The sequence below is a fragment of the Rhinolophus hipposideros genome (assembly GCF_964194185.1).
Source record: "Rhinolophus hipposideros genome assembly, chromosome: 12".
Lineage (NCBI taxonomy): Eukaryota > Metazoa > Chordata > Mammalia > Chiroptera > Rhinolophidae > Rhinolophus > Rhinolophus hipposideros.
Window position 1 is genome coordinate 35,908,131 of NC_138058.1, and position 27,843 is coordinate 35,935,973.

The window sequence follows — 27,843 nt, forward strand, 5'->3', positions numbered from 1 at the left end:
GGAAAGAAATCTCCAGAAATGTTATCTGATTGCCTGAGTACTTTATCTGATACCTGATGGATGCAGTGCCTAGGGGAGGCTCTATGGGAGAGAATCAGAAAAATATCCCTCTACATATGGTCTTCTATGCCACTGAGACCCACCCCCATCACATAGAACCACACGCTCTTTTACATTATTGGTCTATAACTATACAAGGTTGTCCATGTTGAGTGAAAACAATACATCTACAACAGCCCTTTGTTAACACACACATATATTCTTGCTATGGTACTCTTTATTGATTATCATTTTTTGTGTATGATCCAATTTTCTTTCAATAAAGTCACTGCTTAACCTTGATTTCATGGATAAAAAATGGGAAAAAAAGGCCAAAAATTACTGTGTCAGTGGCAATTACTGCATAATAGTAAGTAATAGCCTAAAGCTATCAGAACCCCAAAACTCAGTGGCTTAAAACATTAAGTGCTTATTATTAGTCATAAGTCTACAGATTAACTGGGTAGTTCTGGTGTCTGCTGGGCTTACTCTTATCAGCTTTGGGTTGAGTAGTCAGCTCTCTGGACATGGCTGGGATCTCCCCCATGGATAGGGGTCAGCTTGGGATTAGCTGGTCTAGATGGCCTCACTATTTTGTCTGATGGTTGGCTTATTTTTGGTTAGGATATCAGGGGTGACTGGTCCATTATCTCAGCATCCAGCAGACTAGCTCAAGCTTATTCTCATGGTGATGACAGGGGTCTAAAGGAGTGAGTGAAAAGGTTCAAGTCTTCTTGAGGTTTAGCCTCAGATCTGGCACACCTCACCTCCACCAAATTCCATTAGCAGAAGCAACTTACAGCCTGAGGCTGGATTCAAGGGTAGAGGAAAGAGACTCCTCTTTTTAATGGGCAGAACCACAGAGTCACATTGAAAATGATGTGGATATAAGAAGGTATGAACATTCATGGCGATTTAAAAATAAAATAATATATATATATATATATATATATATATATATATTCTACCATGGAATTTAATACAGTGTTTCTAAAGTATGCTGCACAAAATACTGATTCCATTGGTGATTTGCAAAACAACACACATGCATACATATGAAAAGGGAGAAGCATCATTTTCCAAATACAGTTAGAAAATTGCGTTTATGGGATCCCTCTTGCAATGCCTAGAAATGAGCTAGCAGGGAAAGTGGTGCTAACTCTCTCAGCAGGAGCAGCTTCAACTACACATGGGGTCAGAAGCTCCTTCTCCTCGAATCAGCAGCAGGTGCGCTGAGACTCAGTTTCCCAAAGGCCCCTCAAGTCTCCAGATACCAGGCAACTGGAATTTCCAGCAAGCATCCAAATGGCTGGTGTCCAAGTTCAGATTGCTAGATGTCTGAGCCCACTTCTCCTCATTGAAGACTGTTCTCATGCTTACATCATACAAAAAGAGAGCAGTAGGGTGGCAGAGTCCCTTATAGCAATACAGCCCTGCAATGCATCCTGCTGTGCTCTGCCCCAGCATATTTCTCTCACATCTCCCCAGGACACAGAGAACAGGGACCGGTGCCCCTGCTGTGATCCTGTACCAAATGACATTTGCTGGTGTTTGCACACAGGCCATTGCATGAGAGGGTCAAACAAAAATTATCAGGGTTCTTTGATTCTTTGGTGTACAACCTAGTGCCTTTGGTGATTGACTCTCCAACAGACAGAATATACCGTTTCCCAAGTTTTTTGACTAAGGAACCTTTTTTTAAGAAACGTCTTGCAGAACTGGCATTGTATAGAATGCACATTAGGGAATGATGTCTCCCTTAAAGGATATATTTTAGTAAAATAAATACATCAAAATGCAAATTCATAAAAACGCTCATTGTTTACTTTCTCACATGTGCTTACTTTCAATTCCTTCTGAGGAATTTCTGACAGTCAAAATAAGCGACTACACAACAGAAGCAACTAGAAAAAAAATAAGTCGAAGTTAAAAAAAAAAAGTTCAACAAATAAAACAGTTGAAGCTGTCAGGAAAACTAGTACAGTGTATTACATTTTAGGCACCCCGCAGAAAGTGCGTTGAAACAGAATCAGAACACAGTGTTTAATTTGAATCAGTAAACAAAGAAAAGTGATAATTTATTATTCATTTTAAAAAAATCTTAGTTGTGTCCCAACTATGTATGAGTTACATAGGCTACTGGAGACATGTAATGAATAAGACAGAGTTCCTGTCCTTAAAAGGCTTACTATCTATGACAGGAGTCACCACCTATTTTGGCAAATAAAGTTTATTAGAACTCAGCTGCGCACATTTGTTTATGTACTGTCTATGGGTGCTTTCACGCTCAATGGCAGAACTGAGTACTTGCCGCAGAGACTATATAGCTTTCAGATCCTAAAATATTTACTGCCTAGCCCTTTACAAAAAAAAAAAAAAAGTGCAGACTACTCCAAGTTCACCTTTAACTGCTCCAGCTGTATATTCTTTCACTTAGAGAATGCATTTTTTTGTTTGTTTTTTGTCTTATGGTTTCAATTACTTCTTCTACAGAAATGACTCTGTAATCTCTACACCCCGTCAAAGGCACTGGAGGTATTTCTAGAACTTATTAATTCATCCTATGAAAGCAGTTACTTACTGTACCTATTCTCCACGTTAGTCCTCTGTCTAGGTCAGAATTGACACAGAAAGAAACAAGAAATGGGACCATTCAGATTTTAGGTGCATATGGAATATTTTAGTACTGCTCTAATAGTATCGTGCATTACTTTGGAAGTTCTCCAAGTGCTTTCGGATAATTAGCTTTTTACTCTAACAGGCCAGGGACGTTTTTAAAAAGTCATTGATATTATAACTGTCCAGTTGTGAAAGCAGACACAAGGGAGTTAAGTAATTCATAAAAGAGCTTGATGCCCTGACAGCAAAAGTTACTCCTAAGTTTTAGCAACAAGGCTGTTGCTTCAGTCTATCTCAGGCAATAGCTGGAATTTCATTAAACTGGATTTCTAGGAATTTCCTTCTCTGGACCCCAATTTGAACGTAGCTACTCCGTGCCCCAAATGGTGCAGGGCAAGAGGCATATCCTATGCTCAGCACTATTATTAGGTGAAGAAATGATGGTGCAAATTCAGTGTTATTTTTTTCTCCATGAATGCCCCCAAAGGTTATTTCTGCCTATGTGCTTCTCTAAGCCTTTGTCATGGTGTCTTCCTTGCTCCTTCTGCACCCACTGCTCAGGTTGTTTCTGTCCCGCTGGAAATGTGACAATGGTAAATTCAATCAGCTCTGGAGGAGTGGAAAGTCTCTAATTCTGCCTGTTTTCTTCAACAAAAGCACTTCCTAAAGGAAAAAGGTGACTTCCCCATCCAAGTTCTGAACAACCAATTTCCAGGAATGTAGAGACTTTGGAAGTCTAAGAGATTTTCATAAAAGAAATAGGAACATGACTATTTTTCTCCCAGGACTGCTGGAGCTCAGCTTCTATATAGCTCTGAAACTCTACTCACTCACTTTGTCCTCCATGTATTGTATTTCAATAAAAACTTAATAAACAGAATATTAAAGATTTGAAGAATTATACAAAGTATTCAATTTCTAACCCTGCCATTTATTTTATTTTTATGAGATATCAGGACCAGTTTAATAAGTATAATAAACATAAACTCTGGCATTTATAACACTATTCACTAGATTAATACCAAATAATATTTTCTAGAAGTGCCATTTTAATAGGAATAAATGGATAAACAGATATGTCTTAGACTTACTCTACCAAGATTGTGGGAGCTCAATTTTTGAAAGCAAATTAATAGCCAAAATCAATATTTTCTCCATTAATTTCATATTCACTGCAAGAGTTTTACTAGTAGAAGATGGCAAAAGATATGCTGGTATTGGACTAGCCAATGCTGCCTCTGATGCATATTAAAAAAAAAAAAAAAAAAGAGTTCCCACTTTTTCAGTCTTAAATGATGGCCATGGGCTTTACTATATGTCTCTTTACAAAACCCTTTGCACGTGCACATGAGCACCACTGCCAGTCAACATTATCAGATGTATCTGGGGGCAGGGGACAGTATGGGGACAGTATGATGTATTTTATTATTAATATTTCTAATTGATTATCTTCCACTGCCCTCTCTCCTCCTATCTCCTGGCTAAGACCTTCCAAGACGCTGATGACTTCAACGAAGACCCAAGGACATAAGAAAGAGTATTGAGAGAAATGGGTCCTTCTTAGACCTCAAAGGAAGAGTAAGGAGATGAATGAGATGAGTATCTAGGAATCTGAACTACTTTAAGATAAAGGCTACACGTCGTCATACTGCAGATGTCATGCAAGTCAATATTTTGTAAGTTACTTGGAATCTAAGTATAAAACAATAAACAAAAAAACCAACATTATCAATAAATGCTTCTGAAATGATAAAAAAGTCATATACCATATTTACACATAAAATTGCATATATTATATATATATATATATATATATACATATATATATAAAACTTTGACCAACATCAAATATTGGTAAGGGTATGTGAAAAAAAAACTATTTCTCTACACTGCTGGTGGGAGTTAAAATTTTTACAGGAACTTTGGAGATCAGTTTTGCAGCATTGGCCACAATTTAAAATATACATGTGATGTAGCGCAGCAAATCCATTTTTCACCATCTAACTTAGAGAAACTTTCAGACATGAGTATAAAAAGTAATATGCATGGATGTTTATTGTGGAATTATTTGTGATAGTTGTTGAAATTTGAATCAACCTAAGTGTCTACCAAGTAAACAGCTAAACAGACTTTGATGGATGTTGTGCAACAGCTGTGGTCTCTGATGTATTCCACACATTTAATATGGAAACATCTAGAATAGTTTCCTACAGTGAAAAATCAAGTTGCATGGCATATACTTAGTATGATGCTACTTATATAAAAACATAGTATATACATGCACACAAACAAATTCATGCGCATACACACAGCAAGCCATATTCTCTGTTTGATAATGCTATTTATGTATTTATATAAATAGTAGCAAATGATTTGACATTATTCTCATGAAATTGATAACTGAGCTTCTCTTCGTCTCAGAAGAGGGGAAAGAAATTAAGACTTTTCATAAGGAGGATGTTTGTGTAGTATTTCTTCTGAAATACTGACATGTGGGTAAATGTCTAGTCAGAGTGTGGTAATGAGAAAGTTAACGTTTATTAAGCACCTATTATGTAGTAAGTATTCTGTAAACTAAGATATCATCTTGTGTAGGCAGAATTAGATGATGCCCAAGACTCCCAATCCTTGAGGCACACACTAACATAGGTACTGCTGAAACAGGATTTTTCAGATATAATTAAGGCCACAAATCAATTATTCTTAAAATAGGGTGATTATCTGGGTGTCTCTGAAGAAGTCACAGCAACCCTTTAAAAGCAGAAAGTTTTTTTCTGGTCATAGAAGAGGAAATCAGAGATTTGAAACACATGAAGAAAGTAATACTCTGTTTGTGACATGAAGGTGGAAGGGGCCTCATGGCAAGGAAAACAGATGGCCTCTAGAAGCTAAGATCAGCCAGCAAGGAAAATGGAACCCCAGTTCTACAAGCTCAAGGAAATTAATAAGTAAGCTTGGCAGAGAACCCCTAACCCCAGATGAGAATGGACACCTTGATTTCAACTCCATGAGACCCTAGGCTGAGAATCCACCCAGGTCAAGCCTGGACTTCTGACCAACAGAACCTGGGGAACGATAAATGCATGCTGAACAATAAATGCATGCTGTGTTAAACTGTTATGTTTGTGGTCATTTGTTATGTAGCAATGTAAAAATCATACAGCTATATCATGCTGTCATAATAACCCCTATACCTCTGCAGGTTAACAGAACAGTTACCTCTTTCTCCAGCTCAGTGTCTCATGTGAATGTTCAGTGGTGGACTCTACCCAGAATTTTTCAGAAATACACCTTACAGAACATATAATCCCTTAGATTCTCAGGAGGCAAGGTATCTGGAAGGTTGCACACCAGCTCTTGTGTGCTTTGGCCCAGAGTGGCATTTACAACTCATTGAACAGAACTAGTCATATGGCACCACCTAAGTGCAAGGCAGCAAAGAAATAAGAAGGAGGAGACAGAACATTTGGTGAGGCCTTCTGCATCTGCCACAGGAACCTGATAAAATTCTTACTATGACCTTCTGAGAAAGTATTATCAATAGCTTTCAGCAGATGGGCTAAGTGAAGCTCAGAGAGGGCATGCAACTTGCTCAGGGTCACACAGGTGACAGAGTCGGGATACGACCCTTGTTCTGTGTAACTATAAAGTATATGTTATTTTCACTGTATTATGCTGCTTCTTCCCAAAATGAGGCGTCTTCTAAAGAGACTACTAAAGAAGCTTGGTCTGGAGAAGAAAATATGTGACTGAGCTGACAACTGAAGGTCATATATGAACCTGGATCTTTGACTCACCTTCTAAACAAGTGTCTTGTGAATAAATATAAGCAATATGAAAATATTAGACGTGTAGGAATGGCAATAGCAACAAACAGCTGGAAAAAGGCAAAGTGAGGATTTAAATTGAAGAATCTGGTTTTAGAACCCAAGATTCTAATCCAATGCTACAATCTACCTGTCAAGTTTATCTCCTTCTATAGCTTCCATTAAAATCTTCCACTCACTAGGGATTTCTCTCTACCCTGTTCCTGCCTTCAAATTCATACCTATTTTCAAGTTACACTTCCCTTTCTTTATAACCTCTGTTATTCTCAAGAGAGAGTGAGTTTTATTTTCTCCAAACCCTTGCAAAATATTATGCTTCAATTGGGGTATAGATGCTCTTCTCTCTTATACAGTATCAATATTCAATAAGCATTTGTGGTCGGTTGAAAAACGACTCCTACCCCCTGGCCCAGATATCCACATCCCATTCCCTGGATCATGTTAGTTATTTTATATGGGGGGGGGGTACTTTGCTAATACAATTAAGGGTTTTGATGAGATGGGGAGATTACCCTGGATTAATCCAGGTCAGCCCTAAATGTAGTCATATTACGTATTCTTGTAAGAGGGAGGCAGAGGGAAGTCCCTCTCTCTCTCTCTCTCTCTCTCTCTCTCTCACACACACACACACACACACACACACACACACACACACACACACACAGAAAGAGAAGAGGAGAAGGCAATGTAACCATGGAAGCAGAAATTGGAGTGATGCAACCACAAACTAAGGAATGCTAGCAAACACAAGAAACTGAAAAAGGCAAGGAAAAAATTTTCCCTAGAGCCTTCACAGGAGTATAGCCCTGCTGATATCTTGATTTCACCCTAGTAATATAGATTTTGGACTCTGGCCTCCAGAACTATGAGAGAATAAATTTATGTTGCTTTAAACCACACATTTTGCACTAATTTGTTGTATCAGCTAATACAGAATTATTCAATTCTGTTCAATTCAATATTTCTAAAATAATTTGCTTAAATGAATTAAATAATTTTATCTCTTTTGAACTGGATATTTGTGAATAGAATCTTAAACAATGGAACTGTATTTTAAAGATATAATTCTATATTGTGCATTTGGACTAATTATAGCTAAAAGTTGTGATCTAATCATAAGGCATTATTAAAGGGAAAAAACTCTATGAGTGATTGTAATGTCTGTTCAACTTTCTGTTTGAGGTTAAAGGAACATGATATGATATGTTGCTATCTGTTTTTAAAAGTAAAAGATCCCCATGTTCAGATCAAAGAGATTCAAGATGGCGGAGTAGATAAATGGTTTGCTTGCCTCATCCCATGAACAAATCAAAATTACAACTAAATTATAGAATAATCAACCTGGAGAACAAGCTGGAGTCTAGCTGAACAGAAATTTTATAACTGAGGATATAAAGGAGAAGCCATGTTGAGACTTGTAGGAAGGGTGGAAATACAAAACGGGCTGATTCCACACCCGTTTGCAGCAACTGAAAATTGGGAGCGATATCTCAGCCACAGAGGTCCCTCACAAAGGAGTGAGGAACCCCAGCCCCCCACACCAGGCTCCCCAACCCCGAGTACTGGTGCCGGGAAGAAGACCATCCACAACTTCTGGGTGTGAAAAACAGCAGGAATTCTGACCATCGGGTGGGATGGAAGGTTGTGAAAAACCCAGACTTCCTCTTAAAGGGCCCGCACAGGCACTTACCCTGAGCTCCGGTGGAGAAACAGTGACTCTGGGGGTGTTGGAGACATATGGGGAGAAACTGAGTTGTGTACCTTCAGGGCGAAGACTGGAGAGACAGTCCCCATTTTCCCTGTATGAGGCCCTAGTCCCATGCAGCTTGCAGGTGGACTCCATCTTTCCTGTGTTAACTCCACCCCCACAGGCCACATCTAAATGGGATGGCCTGGTGTGCTCGCTTCGGCAGCACATATACTAAATGGGATGGCCTGGTGAGCTCCACTGCTCCAATGTGCTGACTCATTGAGACCCCGCCTCACCCAACTACATAATGCAGGAGGCTTTATCAGCAGTTGACCCTTATGGGAGCCCACAGCTGGCAGCAGGCTTCAGAGTATCCTGGCTTTTTGCGGAGCTATCTAAGACCCAGTAGTAGACATCCTCAGTTCACAGTGTGGCCTCTCCCACATGTCTCCAGGTGGATTGCTTTATAGGTACTCCCTGGCCAGTCACAAGCAGTGGGTGACCTGGGTATGCACTGGAGGCCCTCCCAAAAGACCCTAGAACCAACATCCTTGGAGGTTGGCTTCAGACCACAGAGAGCACCACCCAATTAGCTCCATAAGCAACACACATAAAGGTCATAAAGGGTAGTCTCAACAGGCACCAGAACCTGCTGGGGTGAATCCCACTTAGTGAGGTAAGCACCCTGCACAGCATTCCATAAGTTGTGGATGTGCACACAGCTTATCAACCACAGCCAATCAACCTGAGGGCCAATCCCACCCACTGACATGCCGATAGCAATCAAGGCTCAACTATAACAGGGGGGCACACACAACCCAACATGGAACACTCCTGGAGAACCTGGAGCAGGTGACCAGGGAGACTGTGCCACTGGGCCCCACAGGGCACATACTACATAAGGCCACCTGGCCAAGACTAGGAGACACAGCAGCCATACCTAATACATAGAAATAAAGACAGTTAGGCATCCAAAATGAGGAAACATTGAATCACATGCAAAATGAAAGAACATGAGAAATATCCATAAAAAGAACTAAAGGAAAAGGAAGCAACCTACCAGAGACAGAATTCATAACAATAGTTATAAGGATGCTCAAGGAACTTAGTGAGAATTTCAAAAGAGAGATAGAAAGCATTAAAAAAGACATAGAAACCATAAAAAAAAGAAGCAGTCAGAAATGAAGAATATAATAATTTAAATGAAGAATGCACTAGAAGGAATCACCAGCAGACTAGATTACGCAGAAGATTGGATCAGTGATTTGGAAGACAAGGTAGCAGAAAATATCCAATTAGAACAGCAAAAAGTAAAAAAAAAAAAAAAAAAAAAAAATTAAAAAAAAATGAGGATAGTTTAAGAGACTTCTGGGACAACATCAAGCATAACCACAGTTGCATCATAGGGGTACCAGAAGGAGAAAAGAGAAAGCACAAAGCAAGGGATTGAGTATCTACCTGAAAAAATGATGACTGTAAAACTTCCTTAACCTGATGAATGAAACAGACATACAAGTCCAGGAAGCACAGAGATTCCCAAACAGGATGAAGCCAAACAGGCCCACACCAAGACACATTGTAATTAGAGTGGCCAAGGTGAAAGACAAATAGAGAATCCTAAAAGCAGCAAAAGAAAAGCAATTAGTTACCTATAAGGGAGCTCCCATAAGGCTGTTAACTGATTCCTCAACAGAAACTTTGCAGGCTGGAAGGGATTGGCACAAAATATTTAAAGTGGTGAAAAGCAGAATCTACAACCAAGACTACTCTACCCAGCCAGGCTATCATTTAAAATTGAATGACAGATAAAGAGCTTCTCAGGCAAGAAAAAGCTAAAGGAGTTCATCTCCATCAAACCAGTATTACAAGGAATGTTAGAGGGATGTCTTTAAGATGAAAAAAATTAAAATAAAAAGATCAAAAATATGAATAATAAAATGGCAATAACTATATATCGATCAACAATTATTTTTAATGTAAATGGAGTAAATGTTCCAAAGACATAGGAGGGCTGGATGGATAAGAAAGAGACTCACTTCAGATTGAAAGACACACACAGACAGAAAGTAAAGTAATTTCATGAAAATGGAAACAAACAAACAAACAAGCTGGTGTAGCAATATTTATATCAGACAAAATAGACTTTAAAACAAAACCACAAGAAACAAAGAAAGACCCAGTAATTCCACTTCCTGACAATTATCCAAAGAAACCCAAAACGTTACTTCAAGGTGACATTAGGAATCCATATGTTCATGGCAGCATTGTTTACAATGGCCAAGGTTTGGAGGCAGCCTGGGTGTCTGTCGATAGAAGAATGGATAAAAAAAGAGATAGTGCATATATACAGTGGAATATTGCTTGGCCAGGGAAAGGAATGTGTTCTTGCCATCTGCGGCAGCATGGATGGACCTGGAGGGTATTGTGCTGAGTGGAGTCTCAGACAGAGAAAGACAGATGCCATGTGATTTTTGCTTACATGTGGAATCTAAAGAACAAAATAAACAAACAAAACAGAAACAGACTCATAGATACAGAGAACTTTTAGATGGCTGCCATATTGGAGGGGTTTGAGGAGGTGGATGAAAAACGGGAAGGGATTAAGTACAAATTGTTACAAAGTAGTTATAGGGTTGTAGGGTATAGCATAAGGTTTATAGTCAATAATATTGTAATAACTATGTGTGGTGTCAGATAGGCACTAGATTTATGGTGGTGATAGATGGGAGGGGTGTTGGGGGGCAGGGTGTAAAATATGAAGGGATTAAGAAGAACAATTTTGTCGTTATAAAATAATCATGGGGATGTAAAGCACAGGGAAAGTAGTCCATAATATGGTAATAACTGTGTAATGCCAAGTGGGCACTAGACTAGTCAGAGAATCACTTCTTAAATTACATAAATGTCTAACCATTATGCCGTACACTTGAAATTAATATAAAATAATATTAAATGTGAACTTTAACTTAAAAATTAAAAAGGGGAGAGGGAAAGGTGAAGGTGAATAAGTAGACCAAATTGCCAGGTATAAAACAAATAAGTAATGGGGATGTAATGTACAGCATAGAGAATATAGTCAATAATATTGTGATAGCATGGTATGGTGTCGGATGATTGCTGGACTTATTATGGTGATCGCTTCTTTAGGTACATAAATACTAAATAACATGGTGTACCCATGAAACTAATATAATATTGTACACTAACTAGATTTTTAATAAACATCTTAAAAAAATAAAAGTACAAGTTCCCCAAAACAAACGTTTCATGTTTTCACTGCTTCCAATAAATGGGTACATGAGACTGCTTCAAGGTTAAGTGATGTTTCGTTTCTCAGCAAAAACATTTCTGTTGTTTATTTCTTCCGGTAGAAAAATTAAATGAACAATTTTAGAAAACCAAAAAGGTAACCACCGGAAGTATTACATGAAAAGGAGTAGCACTTTCAGAGAAAAGATGGCTTTTTTACTCTCAAGTACTAAGATTTACTACTGAGTACTTCTAATATGTCTTAAATCCTTAATAACTGAAATATCTTCAACTATTTTCTAAATTAAATGCAAGATCTCTAACTTAAAAAAAAGAAGCTCGTTTCATAAAACTATGATCAATACAAAATTAATAGTGCAGCTACAATGAAACCCTGGAGTTGGTTCATAATAAAAAACTTCAATACACCCTGTAAGTGCTGCCAAAATAAGCAGGAAGTTACTTTCTATTTGAGCAGTCAGATTTTTCTTCTGTCTGCAAACAGAGCAAAATTCAGGACATTTCACTACTGGAGAATCTCTAATGAGTGGTTAGTAAAATACCCACCTTTCTGACTGCCACTGGATATCAAAAAAATTACTCACTTCTGACTCAGTAATTACCCACCAAAAATTTAGATCAAGTGGTCGTCACGTCACCCAAATTAGTACCTGACAAGGAATGCTTTTGGCAAGGTTGGCAGCTGAGAAACAGGAAATGAGTTGCAAAACATTATTAAAACTTGAAAATAACAGCCTTAAAGGTGTGTGATCTCCAATTCAAATCTCAAAACCTACTATAGAGAGAAAAATCATGCCTGGGCTGAAGGGACACTCAGGGAACCAGTGGAAGAGATGAAGCAAAGGAAATGTCACTCAATCTTCACTTACCCAAAGGGCCACAGCCAGTTCTCTGCTGGGTCATTATTATTATTATTATTATTATTATCACTATCTTGTCAGAGGTGACAAGTGTCTCAACAGTATTGGAAGGAGGTAGAAGTTCCAGATGTTTGCAGACTCTGAGGGCCACAGCTATGCCCTGAAAAAGCTCTTGCCAATGGTTAGGTTACATCCTAAGCTGGGCGCACACAGTCTTTCATAGCTGGACAAGGATGGCAGGACGTTAACTATAGCATCTGACCAGGCACCTCGTGTGATTCACATCTTCATGTTTGAGCAAACTTGGCACAGATCAAAGAACTCAGCTTGTGTTTGTCTTCATGCTGAGTGCCATCTGGAAATGAATGCAGATCTCTCAGGAGCATTGAGTAGTTTCTTTATATTTTGACTTTAAATTAGTCTCACCGGGTCACTGAAATTCAATTTTTTTGTTTGAACATTATTTTTGGTAGGATCATTGCAGTATTCATTCACCACTCAATCCATATTCCTATAATTCAACCTGAGCATTACAAATGTAGGCTTTAAAGGTGCAGTGACTTCTGAGTTATATTGTCATTTATTTTGGGTTAGTCTGTATGGAGTTTGTGTGTGATCAAAAAACACTAATAACATTAGTCGTTAACTACTGTTCTTTCCATTCAAAAGACTTCAGTCATATGATGTTTTGTTATAAAATTTTAAAAGCAGTAAGCATTGAACCAGATCAGAAGTGGCCAGACTATGTCCCAGCCTATTCCAGCCTAAATCCAGCCTATTCCATTTGCTTATATATTGTCTGTGGCTGCTTGCCTTGTTACAATGGCTGCAGAGTTGAGTAGCTGCAACAGAGACCACAAAGCAGGAAATATTTACTATCTCACACTTTACAGAAAAAAAAAAATGCCAACTGGATAAATTGCACTGGACGATGGTATGGATATTACATGGAATGAAGTCTTTACCACAGGAACTTTTTTTGGTTTCTATATCATTATTGCCTGAGTCTCTCTTGACTATATTCAAGACTTTCCAGAATCAGGTCCCCTGTCCTATTACCCTAACACTTATTATCCAGTGCTATCCACTACTGCACTCCCCAAACACACTGTGCATGTTCACACTTGAATACTGATTGATAAACATGAGCATTGAAAGTCTATTATGATTTGGTTCCTGTCTGTAAAGCATTTGCTATCTAGCAGGAGCTCATTACCCAGAAAGCACAGTGCCTGCAACAGAGTGGGTGTCACCTACCTGTGTACCTTACAGGTAGTTGGAATGAATTGAGCTGAATTAAAATACATAGAACAGAACTGCGGCAATAAGTGTACATTATGCTCCCATTCTGGCATCACCTGCAAATCAGACTAAAGGGTGTTATTTGTTTATACTATAAACTTATAGAAGAAATTCCCTGATAAATCCTTGAAGAGTTCACTTAACAGCATTTTCTAAGTTCAGGTCACACAGCAAAATTAATCTGCATTCACAGAAGCATCTTACTAAGTTACTCTTTCTATGTAGGTCTTGAAAACTTTTCTGTCTTTTAGCAAGAGAGAGAGAGGTTGAGAGAAAAATAGGACTGATATTCTGAACATTAGTGAATGCTTTGTTTTGGTTATGAATAATTATTTGTGCCATGTCGTAGATTCCATTATGATATTTCTTCACATAGTAATATTATTGGTACTGCATTTTTCTCCTGAGGTGATACTTCGGGGTCCACTTATGAAATTGTGTTTAAATGAAGACTAATTAATTGTAAAAGGACCTCTTGGCAAAGATTGCTCAAATTAAATAATAATTACCAAATATCATCTTCACTTTATGTTATGTAGACTTAGCCTCTAAGTTTTACCAAGCTCTTAACAAGTCAGTCCTGGCTGGTAATTACTCAGTAATATCTTCCTCTAATGGTTTAAATGCCTCAGGTTTTTCACAGCTTCTTCAAAACGGAAAGAAGAAGGAGGAGAAAGAGGAGGAAGAGAAAGAGTAAAAGGAGAGGGAGGAGAAGGAGACGAAGAAAAAAAAAGAGAGAGAGAGAGAGAATTTCACCCTTGATTTTCATTTCGGTGTGTGTATCATCAAAGGACTGAAGGCATTTTTAGTTGAACAACTCATCTGAAATACTCCAACACTCAGTGTATGAAGAAAGTCAATGGTGTTGCTTTCAGGTATCCAACAGACATTGTTATTGTAAGTTTGGTTTCAAACTGGAAACCTAGACATTTCTGGCACTGAGGTCTGAATGCTCTTACCCACTGTGACTATTATGGAATGATAAAAAAAAAAAAGTGCCTGCTAAGTATTAGGTAGAAAGGAGGATGGGTGACATTATGGAAATGAACATGTTATGTTGGATCTGTTCTAGAAGCAAAGTACTTAGCCTTGGGACAAGTGTCATAATCCATCCACAAATCTAACTGACCTGGGTGCAAAGCAGTCTGCTTGCAGTACTGACAAATTTGTGTGGAATCCATCTCACTTGTCTAAGTGTGAGAGGCATACCGAATTTGGGAAGTTATAGCAAGATAAGTTCCTAAACTTTTGGAAAAAACAGAACCATTAAATTGTACTTATTTTGAAGCCTAAACAAAAGTTGGTGAGCAAAGGATGTTGGGTGTGGTTGGGTGGCGGATGTCAGCAACAAATATCCAGCTGTACTTTGGTGCTATAGACTGCATTCTGTCCCTCAAAAATTTATATGTTGAAGCTTTAACCCTAATGTGACGGAGTTTAGAGATGAGGGCCTAGATTTACATGAGGTTATGTGGGCAGGGTCCTCATGATGGAATTAGTGTCCTTATAGGAAGAGACACCAAAGAGCTTGCTCGCTCTCTCTCTCTCTTTCTCTCTCCCACCCAGTCCTCCCATCCCCCACCCCACCCCCAACCCCACTCCACCCCTGCCATGTGAGGACACATCAAGAAGGTAGCCATCTACAAGCCAGGTTGCAGGCTTTCTCCAGAACGTGACCATGCTGAAAGCCTGACTTCCAGTCTCCAGAACTGTGAAAAATACGTTTTTGTTGTCTAAGCCACACGGTCTATGGTGTTTCATTAGGGCAGTTTGAGCTGACTAAGACACCTGTTATGCAAAAGATTTCCATGTTTTTTTAGTACAGACGTATCTGTAGGAGTGGCCTGAGTCTAATGCCTTGATTAATACACGAACAGACTCTGAGTGGCTCTTTCCCTACTTATCGCCAAGATACAATCTGGCACAACAGTTTTGTTTGATAGACAGCATTGGCCCGTGCTTGTCAACTAGCCAATGTGAAATAACATTATTACTGTATAATGTCGAGTTAGGCTGCATAATATTTCCATTGTATGACATGCATGATTAAGAGATTTCAGAGTTCTCAAATGTTTACATAATTAGCATTACATATTTGTAAAATTAAGGTACCACTAGCACCATTATTACCATATTTCCTTCCTTCCAGGGTGCTGATACAGATGCATGTTCGCTTTCGAGAATGATCAGAGCAAATGCCTCAGTCTCCAAAGGCTCTTTGTGCCCCTGTTGTCACCATAGAAGCCATCTGAATCCCTCACTTCATCTTGTGGCCTTGCCCAAAATAAAATAATCAGGGCCAGCTAGAGGAATAAGAGGAGAGAACAAGAGGGAACTGGCCTAAAAGACCTGGCTCCCAGTGTAGTTTATCGCTCCACTGCTGGTTTGAAAGGATTATGTAGCCATAGGCTATCTCCAGCTAGAAAGATGGTTCAGTGACATCCCTTTGGTAAATAAGTAGCTATTCCTCCTCCCTCTAAACGTCACATTGAAGTAGGCTGTGTTTTCTGATTAATTCAGTTTGAATACCGCTGACTGTCTGTCACTGTAGTCATATGTCAGTGGTGGCAGCTCAGAGAGTCTAACCTTCTCTAACATCAGTGCACACGATTCATTTTAAAATGTGGTCTAATGGTTACCGAATACCTGCAAGGTAAAGGGAAGATGGGATGCATTTTTCCCTCAAAATAGCCTGCAACCAAATATATGAAAGCAAACTCTGTAGGCACAATAGCGTTCTTTGCAATGCAAAGGCTGTAAGTCACTTGGAAATTTCCCCCAAAGAATTGCCTTTATCGTTTGCCAGAGCCTGACCAAGCCCTTGGTACTCAGACATGTGAGGAGATATGTCACCTCCTTAACTTTTCTTTGGTACATAATTAGAGAGGGACAAAATACTATGACCCCTTGTCTTAACGGGGTCTGATAGCATAACCCTAGGTTTTCACAACAACAAGCAGATGTAGGCAAGCCCTGCCCAACACATCTCACTTTTTTTTGGTTTCTGAAAACATGGAAAAAACAAGGAGAGTGGTATGGTGGACCCTGGGCGTTGGGGTCAGAAGTTGGTTCACATCATAACTGTAGCTATGAATTAGCTTCCTCATGTAAGGTAAGCTACTAGACTTTTCTGATCCTCAGTTCTTATGCCACAAAATGGCAATAGTATTACCTCATTAAGTTTCTGTGATGAGCAAATGAAACCCAGGAGGGAAAACCCTGGCACTTTGTCCCTTGTTCATTGAACACACGTTGGAAAATACTGCCACTAAAATATGTGCATTGGTTTTATGTGTGGCCATGTGCAAAAGTGACAAGGCTTTGACCTAATCTTGCCCCAGGCTTTGGCCTCTACCTCCAACAATAAATACACACTTTTCTGTTTACAACTCCATAAACAGGGGCATGTGTTTCTGTTAACAATGTATGCTCTGGGCTGTCTGTGTGATCAATTACTTTATATCATTTTCAAATGGCCACATGTTTATATTTTTCCAAATAGCTGTCCCTTGAAAGAGAAGGGCCTGCCTGACTATGGCATGGTCAGAGGGGTTCCCTTCAACTTATCACATCTAGAAATGCCACAGACAGAAATGCTTCCGGGCTATTTGCTAAGAAAACTAGCATAAGCTGCTTATCAGAAAATATCACATTTTCCCTGAAAGGTGAGTTGTTTTGTCAGTTGCTTGGGCTGTGTGAAATTCCTTTTTTGTCATGATAGGTCACTGCACAGAAGCTAACAGTAGATTGCCATCTCCCAGGTGGATGTCAGGGCCTTGGGCAAAATCCTAAAAGCTAATCTTTACTTTCATGAGCGAGTATGCTATGGTTGGAATCCAAGCCTTACATAAATGGAAGCAGTTGGTATACAATATAACAATACCAATTGTTATAATTGTGCAATTTTTAAAGTTGTATCAGTCCACTTACCTTGTGGTTCCAGATCTTATACGAAGCTTGGTGATCCTTGTGTTGGCCAAATAGTTTGACTGAAAATATTCCATATTCCATTCTCTTTCTGAAACATCTCAACTTAAAATTCAAGAACAAACATTTCAGCCCCTAAAGGAGTACCACAAGAAGCTGAAAACTTGTTTCACGTCCTGTTGTATTAGTTACTGGGGGCATTGCGCATGTCATTCCAAATCCTGAAACTCAGTTTTCACATCTGTAAAAGTCAATAAAAGTATCATTTATCTCTTGGGGTTATTATGAGACGCATGGGAGGACACCGAAGTAGAAATTCTTGTTCACTGCATAGGCCAGGACAAATGTAAGTCATGGAAGTTACTGTGATTATAACTGAACACATTATCAAGTTCCACACAATCACGGTGTGGAGGCCAATCAATGCCACTCTCAGCTTTTGGTTTTATGCCCAGTGTCTTGGGCCCAGCCAATCAGTGTTTTGATGCTGGGTGGATGACATAGGATTGGATTCTGCCTGTTTAATGGTCTAGACTATACAAATTTGTATTTTGACCAGAAACTTGGGAGAATTTACCGTGCTTCATGAACTTTTACAATTGAGTCTATTAAGTATAATGATATTGATAATAACAATAATACTATTTGAACACTCAAAGAGGTTAAGTGGCTTTCTCTAGTACATGACAGTTTGTAAAGAATCAAGCCTAAGTCCGTCTGAGTCCAAACAACGTAATCCAGGGACATGAGGGTTCATGGTCTCTGTATCCTGATAAATCTGCGAAAGGCAATGGCCAGAAGTCATGTAACCTCAAGAACAAACAGAAATCGTTTACATGCTATTCCTGTTGATGTAAGGACAGAGCATTCAGTTTCAAATTTGGAACAACAGTGTGAAAAAATAGAAGAATATTTTAGATAGCGTTTACCTTCCTTTTTCTTTCATTTTCCTTTCAAGAGAATTCCTCATATTCTCTTTCTCTCTCTCTCTCTCTCTCTCTCTCTCTCTCTCTCTCTCTCTCTCTCTCTCTCTCTCTCGCTCTCTCTCTTTTATTCCTCCCCCCCTTCTTACCCTCTTTTCTGTTTCTTTTCCTCTCTCTCTCCGTCTTCCTGTCTCTACCTCTATCTCTCTTTCTCTCTCCCTCTCTAGGAGAAGGATCCGTCCAGGGATAAGAACAAGAGATTTGAGGTACCAGGACCCTATTTGAACACCAGATCTACCACGTCCTAGCTATGAGCTTGGGCATCGGCTTAACTGCTTAGACCCGTTTCCTCCTATCTGAAATAAACCTACACCCCTTCACTCTATGTCAGGCTATGGAGCAGATCACAGAAAACAACATAAACAAGGTGCCGATGCTTGGCAATTTGGAATGAAAATTCCTTCTCTAATCTATACATGATATCTGAACAACTGATCCTAAAGTAGCAAATTCAGATCACTCAGATTTTACCATTTGCTAAACATAAATGTACTTGCCAAGCTAATATGTTTTCACTAAATTGAATGACTGTTTGCACATCCTGCAGAAGGAGGCAGTATTTTTATGGATTATGTGTCACTTGGTTACCAGTTCATAGATGCACCTTGCAAGATTGCTCTGCGTCTTTTTTACGGCTGGCCAGTGGTCATGCCCACGGCCTCTCATATGTGCTCAGTGTTCAGTATATCCCAGCCTTGTCCCTTCTCTAGGTCTCCCTCTCCCTAATCATTCTGACATTTGCAGCCAGCCAGAGTGCTGAATGCCTGCAGAGGGGAATCTAGAATAACACTGGGGATGAACTTGGTTTGCTTTATTGGCAGTAACTAGTTTTAGGCATTTTCCCTTCTAACCTCATGCCTTTCTCTGAGCTTGTTACCAATCACCTCTATCAGCCTTAGTGTCTAGTATTAGGTAGGAATTAAAGTCAACAGTGCTGAAAAGCATTACTATTTGAAGCCAAAAATAACCCCCATAGGAGGGACAAGAAGCAGCCCTTGAGACCCTTGGCACCCTTCCCCAGGGACATTCTCTAAATTCTCTGCAACTGTAACTTCCTTTTTTAAAATTTAGAGAATAGTTCCTGACAATGCAGAATCACGAGCCATGTGCCTGTGAAGCACACCTGTGTTTCAAAGGTATTTCTGATCTGTGAACAATTGCACTAAAACCATATTGACTGCATGGGAGACCAAAGTGATGGAAGAACTCGCCAGAATCTTTTATTTATTCATTTATTTACTTGGCATAATGGTAGAAGAATTACTTAACCCACTGTGAAGAAGCAAGGTAAAGAAAGAACTGTTTGTTTTCGACAATTACCCATGACTCAATAAGCAGAAAGACAAGACATAACCTTCGGAGCGGTGCTGCTTTTGGTTCACTCTGAATAAATAAGTATAATTTAAAACACTGGAATCATGTATATTCCAAAATTGTCTGCTTCTTGGATTTGCCATTATTCAGAAATGTACACATATTTCTGTTTGAAACAATGGTAATAATACACATTTTTTAATTGAAGGAAGGTTCTATAATCTTCTCTATTTTCTGTTGTATATTCATCTGTACATGTACTTTAAAAACTATAAAGCACTATATAACACATGGTATTTACTGAGTGTGGCATGTATACTTTTGTTTTACACAAAATTAATAAAAGGAGTCTTGCTTGCACTCTAGCCTTAGCAATGCTTTTTCACCAAATGCACAGCTCAGCCAGGTTCTCTACCTCCTTGTGAATTTGCAGACTAGATCTGGTGAGCCCTTTCTAATCTGACAAATGTCACAACCCATCCACCCGAGTTACCATATGTGGCTCCAGCTAAAAGTATCACCACACAATCATACATTTTTGCAATGGGTCTATAAAACAACAATTATAATAAATGTCTGCTTAATTAATACATTAGGACATAAAGCAATTTATTATGCTCTTATTTGCTATCATTCTCCTTGCTCAAATTTAATAATGCAAAAAGGTTTCTCAGATGCCAACCCCTGGAAATAATAAAAATACATTCATCATGGATATTGAATGCAGACACGCCTGGCAGTACTGCTGGCAAAGAGGAAGCAGTCAGATGTGGAGAGAGAAACGAGGGGCTGTTTGCACAAGCTTGGCTAGAATCAGGTCTTTACGATAGAGGAAGGAGCCTCGTGCAATGCTTGGCATGGCAGCAAGGAAGGTGCCCGGAATAACTATTATTACAATATGCAACAAAAGGGGGGGGGAGAAAGGGAGTTGGGGTGAAAAGCTTTCAAGTCAGTTATATTCATGAGGGCTATGGAGGCTCAAATTGAAATTATCTCACTCTGTGCTGATAAATAAAGTAGCTCTGGTACCTAAATCATGACACTAACTATACGTTTCGATTTTTTTTAAGTAGTGATTAGGTGGATACTCTGGGGAACCTACCAGCCTTCGCAGAGATAACAGACTCAACTTAATATCAACTTAAAAAGAGACTTGAATTCTAACCAATCTCATGTAATGAATTGAAATTCTATAGCTTTCAGAGGGGGGGGAAGATAAAAAAGCGACACGGCTCCATTCTCTAACTTGCTGTCAGGAAATATAATTTGTGCTCTCGGTGATTCACCTAGCTCATATGCAGCATGCAAATTTATTTCCCTAATAATCAGACCTGGAGATTGCCCAAGAGGATTAATAGCATCATTCCTTATGACCGCCAGGATATTATGCACCTCTGACATGGAAAAATTGTGTTAGTTCTACACAGAAAACGCCAGGATATTTGTCCTGCTAGACAATATAATAGGCTGGTGCATCATCAGATTACAATGTCATTTCAAAAACCTTGAATACAAATAATGTACAGTAGGGGAAATGTTGGAACAACCTCCCTTAATTCAGTAGCCTTGAATTCACATGGATTTTTGTGTGTGCTATGCGGTGTATGCATATTTTTTATTAGAGCTTTCCAACATTGCCAGCAAAAAGGCAAGGGTATTATATATTCCACGCGATCTTGTCATTGTTCCTTGGAACACAGATGAAACAGACGTGAGGAAAGGGGTCTTTCTATGGTTTTGGTTTATTTTTATCTCACCCGTACACAGCTGAAGACAGCATTCAGAAACAAAAGTTTCATAGGTAGACACCGATTGTCTGGGGTTTATGGGCAAGGGGGGGTGTTCTCCTTGGTATGTATAGAGATGTAAGTATCGAAGATTTTAGTTTCCACTCCCGTCTGTATTCAAACATGAAGTCATTCATACTTTCAATCACCTAATACTTGATACTCAAGGTAAAACAATATATTTCACAATTGTTGTGTGGGACTATATTTTATTTCATTTCTTCATCTTTCACAAAGAATCGGTCAGAAATTTTCCAGAACAGTCATGTCTCCAGCTGTACTTTAGACCAAAGAACACTGCCTTGAGACAAGACCAAATTTCATTATTATGCGCATGGGAGCAATAAGATTAGCTCCTACTGCTGCCCCTAAGGTGGAGCAGCAGGATGAACCAATGAGATGATGCTAATGTGCATGTTAATAGTATTCTGCTAGAAGAAGTTGGGATAATTAAACATGTACCGTCTCTTTAAGACAGAGCTGCACACATTTTCTTCGGATGGGTGTTTACAAGAATTCCAATTTCAGGTCATAGCCATTTCTGAGATTGCTTAAGAAAGAGATGGGAATAACTTATCTTATTCATGTATTCAAGGAACCTTATAAAATGTGCAAAACATAACAGTTTTAAGGGGCAAAACATGCATCTTATCTTGACAGAGCTGCTTTATTATGTGTACTGTTGTATACTGACCTAATATATGGAACATTTTTAGCTAATATACCTTGCAGGAAACCAGCCTTTAATGTGATGGATTTTATGGTATCTCATTAGGGTGTGTTTATATAACCTGATACTAAACACGTTTTCAGATTCATGTTCCTTATTAAAATTGTGAGCCACATTGATTTTTAGGTGGAACAGCAACAGAGCCATTTTAACTATTAAGAAGGGCAGCTCTGAAGTTATTCCCAGGGCACAACTGTTCTCCATACAAATTTGGGATTTCCCTTTGATAGTTTCAATTAGCCTGGACTTCATGGGATAGCCCATTGTCCTCTGCTACTTAGAAAGCCTGGTAGGTTATTCTTTATAATGCAGAATTTTTAAATTATTTTTTAGAAAGTTTTTCTTTTTTATTCTGGAAGTAAAAAAAAAAAAAAATCCCATTTCTTCTGTTGTTTTCTCATCAGTGTCTTTGATTTTATGAGTTAGCCCCAAGTAATATTGATAGATTGGCCCTGGAGAGATACATATCTTCACATCTGAGCTTCTGGGGCTTTCATAACTAACACTGCCAGCCACAGCAGTGTTTGTGTGAAAATGGCAAATTTAAAACAAAAACAAAAACAAAAACAAAAAAACAAAAAAAAACCCCACCTCAACATTGCAAGTTGTGTTAAACAAAATAATGACTTTCACATGGTGAAGTCTCCATTTTGTAAACTGATCCTGTGAGGTAACTCAGAAGTCAGCCATAAATAGTGTCCCAGGGTATTTCAGTGGAGTCAGGGGAAATAATGACCTAGAGGTACTGTAAATAGTTTAAATTACTGGAAGGGCTTTCTAAGAAATGTAATGTGAGAAGGGAGAGAAATGCTTTTTTCTCTATTGTGAAGTGAGTAGTACCCTTTGGAGGTGATCCAAATTCAGAACGCTAATATAATATTTAGAGAAAAGGACTATCTTTTGAGAAAAACAAAAACTTTACATTTCCTACTTGTTACAGCAAAGCTAGTTAACACAATCCAACCAGGATGGAAAAAAGAACATCCAGACAGAAGCGTGAATGTGTTTATTTCACTTTTGTATTTTAAACTAAAGGCACAAACCTTTAACTGGGAAAGGGGGGAATAGATTCTCAACAGCAACGCATAGAAAACCTATGGAATGAATATCGTTACTTATGATAGAGTGAATATTGTTAATTGTGTCATTTCATTTTAACTGTATTTATAACTTTAACTATAATCCTGGAATTGTAGTTCACAAGCCTTGAGTAATTGCTATCTATATTTGGCCTAAGAAATTTTAAGTCAGAACTTGTTCTCAGAAAGGAAGACAGTTTCCCTTTATTCTGCCCCTGGCATACTATTCATTATTAAACATTAAAGTTGTGTCAATTACTTTCATATTTGATTATTATCCCAGTTATTCTACCAGCTAATCAAGACTTCTTAAAAGACGTGTCTGCAGTGACTACAAACCGATGCACAGAATAGAATTATTTGTGCTTTCTGCTTCTTGGTTAACCATAGCTATCGGTTATTTTAATTCACCCCACTACCCGACTACCCATCATCATCACTCCCAAATAAGATAACAGATTGACTTCCTCATTTGTTTTAATCAATATGAGATTCAATATGAGTTACTCCTTGGCTAAATACAAGAGCCAGGTTCATGTATTTGTTCTAAATGGGGATGGCCTGAGCTATCCTGAGAACTCTGTTGTTCGTATTAAGAGCTTCACAGCTATTCGGCTTGAGGTGCAATTATTTTACCATTATTACATGCAAAGCTTTTAACAAAACCATCGTTCCCTCCTTTTAAGCAGAGAGTTTTATAATTTATTACATCTCTTTGGTCATCAACACTCTATACAAACAGTTGGCCACCGGTGACCAATTACATTAAGGTTAAGCAACATAACTTTAAATTAGAACTAAGCTAATGTATCTTCATCAAAGGCCTGCTGTGTTTTCACTGCTGTTTATGAGATGATGCTAAATGTGGATATAGAGCACGCTCGCTGGGACCAATTCCTTTCGGCCTGAAAATGGGAAAGTCTCGAGTGTACCCGGGTCCGGAGCTAATTAATGGGATAACATCTGCTTTAAACATTCGGCTTGAGTCATTTCTATCAACTTCCCAGCGAAGGTGCAGGGGAAACTGTCAGAGAACTAAGTATCTATCATGAGCCATATTAATCTGTGACAGGACTGCAAAAGGCACTTTTCAGTCTTGGTTCTATATTTATTTGGGGTATTGCTATAATGAACACGGGGTTCCCTCCCTTTTTACAGTGCATGAATAATTGGTGGGTACATAAGCAAATCACCCATTATATACACAAAGGGTAGGGTGCTGTTCCTGTTCTCAAAAATTCAGTGTAGAAGAGATTAAAGATAAGAATAAAACAGCCATGTTGCTTCTGAAACAATCAGTTCTAGCCACAAAGACATTTATGTTGTTTTATCGTCTTACTTAAAACCACAGCAGGATTTGCTGAAGAGAAACACGGGTACTGTAAAGCAAGCTTCAGAAGGGATAAGCCCACTTATTTCGTGTTATTTCATGTTATCAGCTCTTGTACAACATGATTTCAGCTTTAGTAACGACTAAATAAAGGCACCTGTCCTGTGTGGTCATTTACATAAATCCAACCTGCACGGAAGAAAAAAAAGTCGTTCTCTGACAACTTAAAATAACTGATGTGTGGATGTAGCAACAGCAGCCATTCCTTCAACAGAGCTTCCCCACAAATTTGAATTGCTTACGTACTTACATTTGTTTGTTTTGTATGGAAGTAAGAGTGTACAAAAGAACATATTTTCATGGGTATGATCTTTTGGAATAAGTAAATTAGTATGCTTCCTATACGGTCATACAATCAAGTAAACAACACCAAGCTTTTTGATTCCCATGGTCAATAGAAAGAGAGAGAGAGAAAAAGTACATTCTCTTTAGTTGTTGAGCTGAATTACGCTGATATCATTTTTTAATAATCAGGGCCCCAATAAATGGCATATGTAAATATGATCCTGAGGAAGAAATTAGAATAATGACCATTTACCTTTACCTAAAAGCTGATGGGGTCAAAGGCCAAATGTCAGCTCACAGTGAGACTGGGAAAATTCATGGTCGAAAAATCCCACAGCTTCCTAAAAAGAGTGTCACGCAGGGTTATTTATGAAAATAAAAGTGAGAGGAGAATCAGGATACATATTTTAAAAATTCTTAACACTTATAGCATAGAGAATTTAAAAAGTCAGCATTTTCTTTAGGTGTTTAATAATCCTATGAAATTTTCAGTATTGCTGAATTGAACTTGTGGCTGTCCCCAATTCATATGTTTATGCAATAATCTTATAGTAAACGAATAAGTTGTGTTGGTTAATTGCCAAGCTATTTTGCATACAGTTAAGTTGTGCATATAAAAGTACGCATGATGAAACATGTAGTATTTTATAACCCAAAGCAACTATCGTGCTCATACCTAATGCATGCACACACATTGTAACCCGGGACAAATTGCTTGTGTTAGTTACTACCACAGGCTGGTGGGCCAGAAAATACATTTGGTGCCTAATATGCATAAGCACAGAAATATGGTCAGGCTCATTACTGTAATAAAGCTGTGATTTGCCAGCAGGATCAGTAGAAACACACTTGAAGCAGTCTGTCCCTTCCACTAGCTTATGTGCCATAAAGCAATAAGGTTGTAACAAGGGTGAATCCTCAATTCAGTTGGGCTACCTTGTCTAGGTTATTTGAACCCTTATTTGTCTTAAGGGGCCCATTTGCTTGTCCTAATGTGTACACAGTGATAATGTAGCCATTTACGCAATAAAGAAGGTCTGCAAAACAGTAGTCTGCTCTGCAATAACGTGGGGTAGCAAGAGTGTGGAGAACTGGCAACTGTTGGTCCAATTATAGAATTCTACGGAGGCATCTTCAAACCAGAGAGGTGGCTTTTGAATGCAATTCAGAGTAAGTTAAGTACTGGACAAGTAAAAAGCCAAATGGGTTTCTTTTTAGTGCTTTGATGAAATTAGAATCAGTTTCATGAAAGAAAATGCCTTGGGTCCTCTGCTTGAAGGTTCCATGTTATACAAAAGACTCTTGCAAAAATTATAGAATTTACATTCGGTAGAAAACCGGTTAAGATGGAAGTTTCCAAGTTGGAGAGAAGGCACTAAACGGTCATGTCCCATGGGACAGGACATTCAGTACTCACACAAGGAAAGTCTGAGTGAAAAGATGAAGGTAAGGTGTCCGCCAAATAGGCCATGGTGCCCCCCAAAGCCCTCAAGCATTTTGGAGCCCCGTTCGTGGTTGCCACAGTCATTATGTGGCCTTTGAAGGACATTCTTTGACAGTAAAGAGCTAGACAATTGAAATTCAAGCTTGAAGTCCCCTGGAAGAAACTCCGAAAATCATGTGGTACATATTTTACTCTTATTCCTTTCTTTTATGCTTTTGCCAGCTTTTAATGAATGCTAGTTTTGTATTTTTACATGCCCATGTAAATAGGCTGGAAAGCTGGTGGTGAGTATAAGCAAGTAAAATGCTAAATTAAATACTGATAAAGTACAATTCTTTCCAAAGGTTTGGAAGAGCTTCTGCTTACCAACTTAAAAAATAAAAATTAAAAAAATAAAATCCAGAAACTTTCAGCATTATTTGCCATACTTTTCTATGATAAACATCAAAAGTGCCAAAAGAGGCATTGTTGCTCTGACCAACCTCAACTAACTGCTTCTTGGAACACTGTGTTGAGAAAATTTCTGAGGTCACATGCAGTCTCAATATGCATGAAGAGGAAAATGGTAGTATGTATTCCAGCTCTCTCACCCACAGGTGCCAATTTCCAGTCTCAGATGTCGCCTTAGCATTCCCAACCTCTCTCACCTGAGACGCTCTTCCATATCCCTCATTCTTCAAGATGTATCTTCACAGAACATTTTCGGACCTTTCCATCCTGGTAGGCTAGGAACTTTGGGTTAGGCTATATGAAGATTCATTATATATCATATATATTATATAGCATGTATATGCTATACATGTTATTAACTATGAATAATTTCAGTCATACACCTTCACACAGAAAACAGAATACATAAAAATAAGTTTAGGTTTATGTTGATTCTCTATGGGAAATCAATATGCCACGGTGTAAGTAAAATATATAGCCATAGATATTAAGAACATCCAGGTTGGCCTAATGGAAAAACGGAGAAGGTAGCTCTCCGGGTAGTGTAGTTTGCAGGGATTCAGGATATTTTCATCCTGCTGCCATTATTAGCCATTGGCCTTCTATGGTGTCTCAGATGCCAGAGAGAATCACTTCTATGAGTTGACATATCATCTCCGGATGTCCCAGATGGAAAGTAAACAAGCTACTAGGCAGGGGTCACAGAGTAAATCAATAACCCTATTCCATATTATCAAATCAGCTAATAACTTCCAAGAGAGGATAGGAGTCTACAGGTTCTGAAAGTATTTTTTCATTTTATTATTTTAAAGAGATGTAACGTAGTTGAGTAGGAATATTAGCAGCA

General features: G+C 38.6%; 1 protein-coding gene across 8 annotated transcripts in view; it reads right to left on the reverse strand.

Annotated features, from left to right (window-relative positions):
- LOC308505853 (uncharacterized protein) overlaps window positions 1–27,843 on the reverse strand; it is a 614,997-nt gene that overhangs the window by 11,233 nt on the left and 575,921 nt on the right. For 7 of the 8 annotated variants that reach the window (XM_081068611.1, XM_081068614.1, XM_081068612.1 and 4 more), the window contains one exon: window positions 17,538–17,775. In XM_081068611.1, coding sequence (XP_080924737.1) covers window positions 17,538–17,618 — 81 coding nt within the window. In that variant the 5' untranslated portion in view covers window positions 17,619–17,775. Of the gene's footprint in view, window positions 1–17,537; window positions 17,776–25,355; window positions 25,449–27,843 lie in introns of those variants that run through there. The other variant, XM_081068615.1, reaches the window with a different exon arrangement.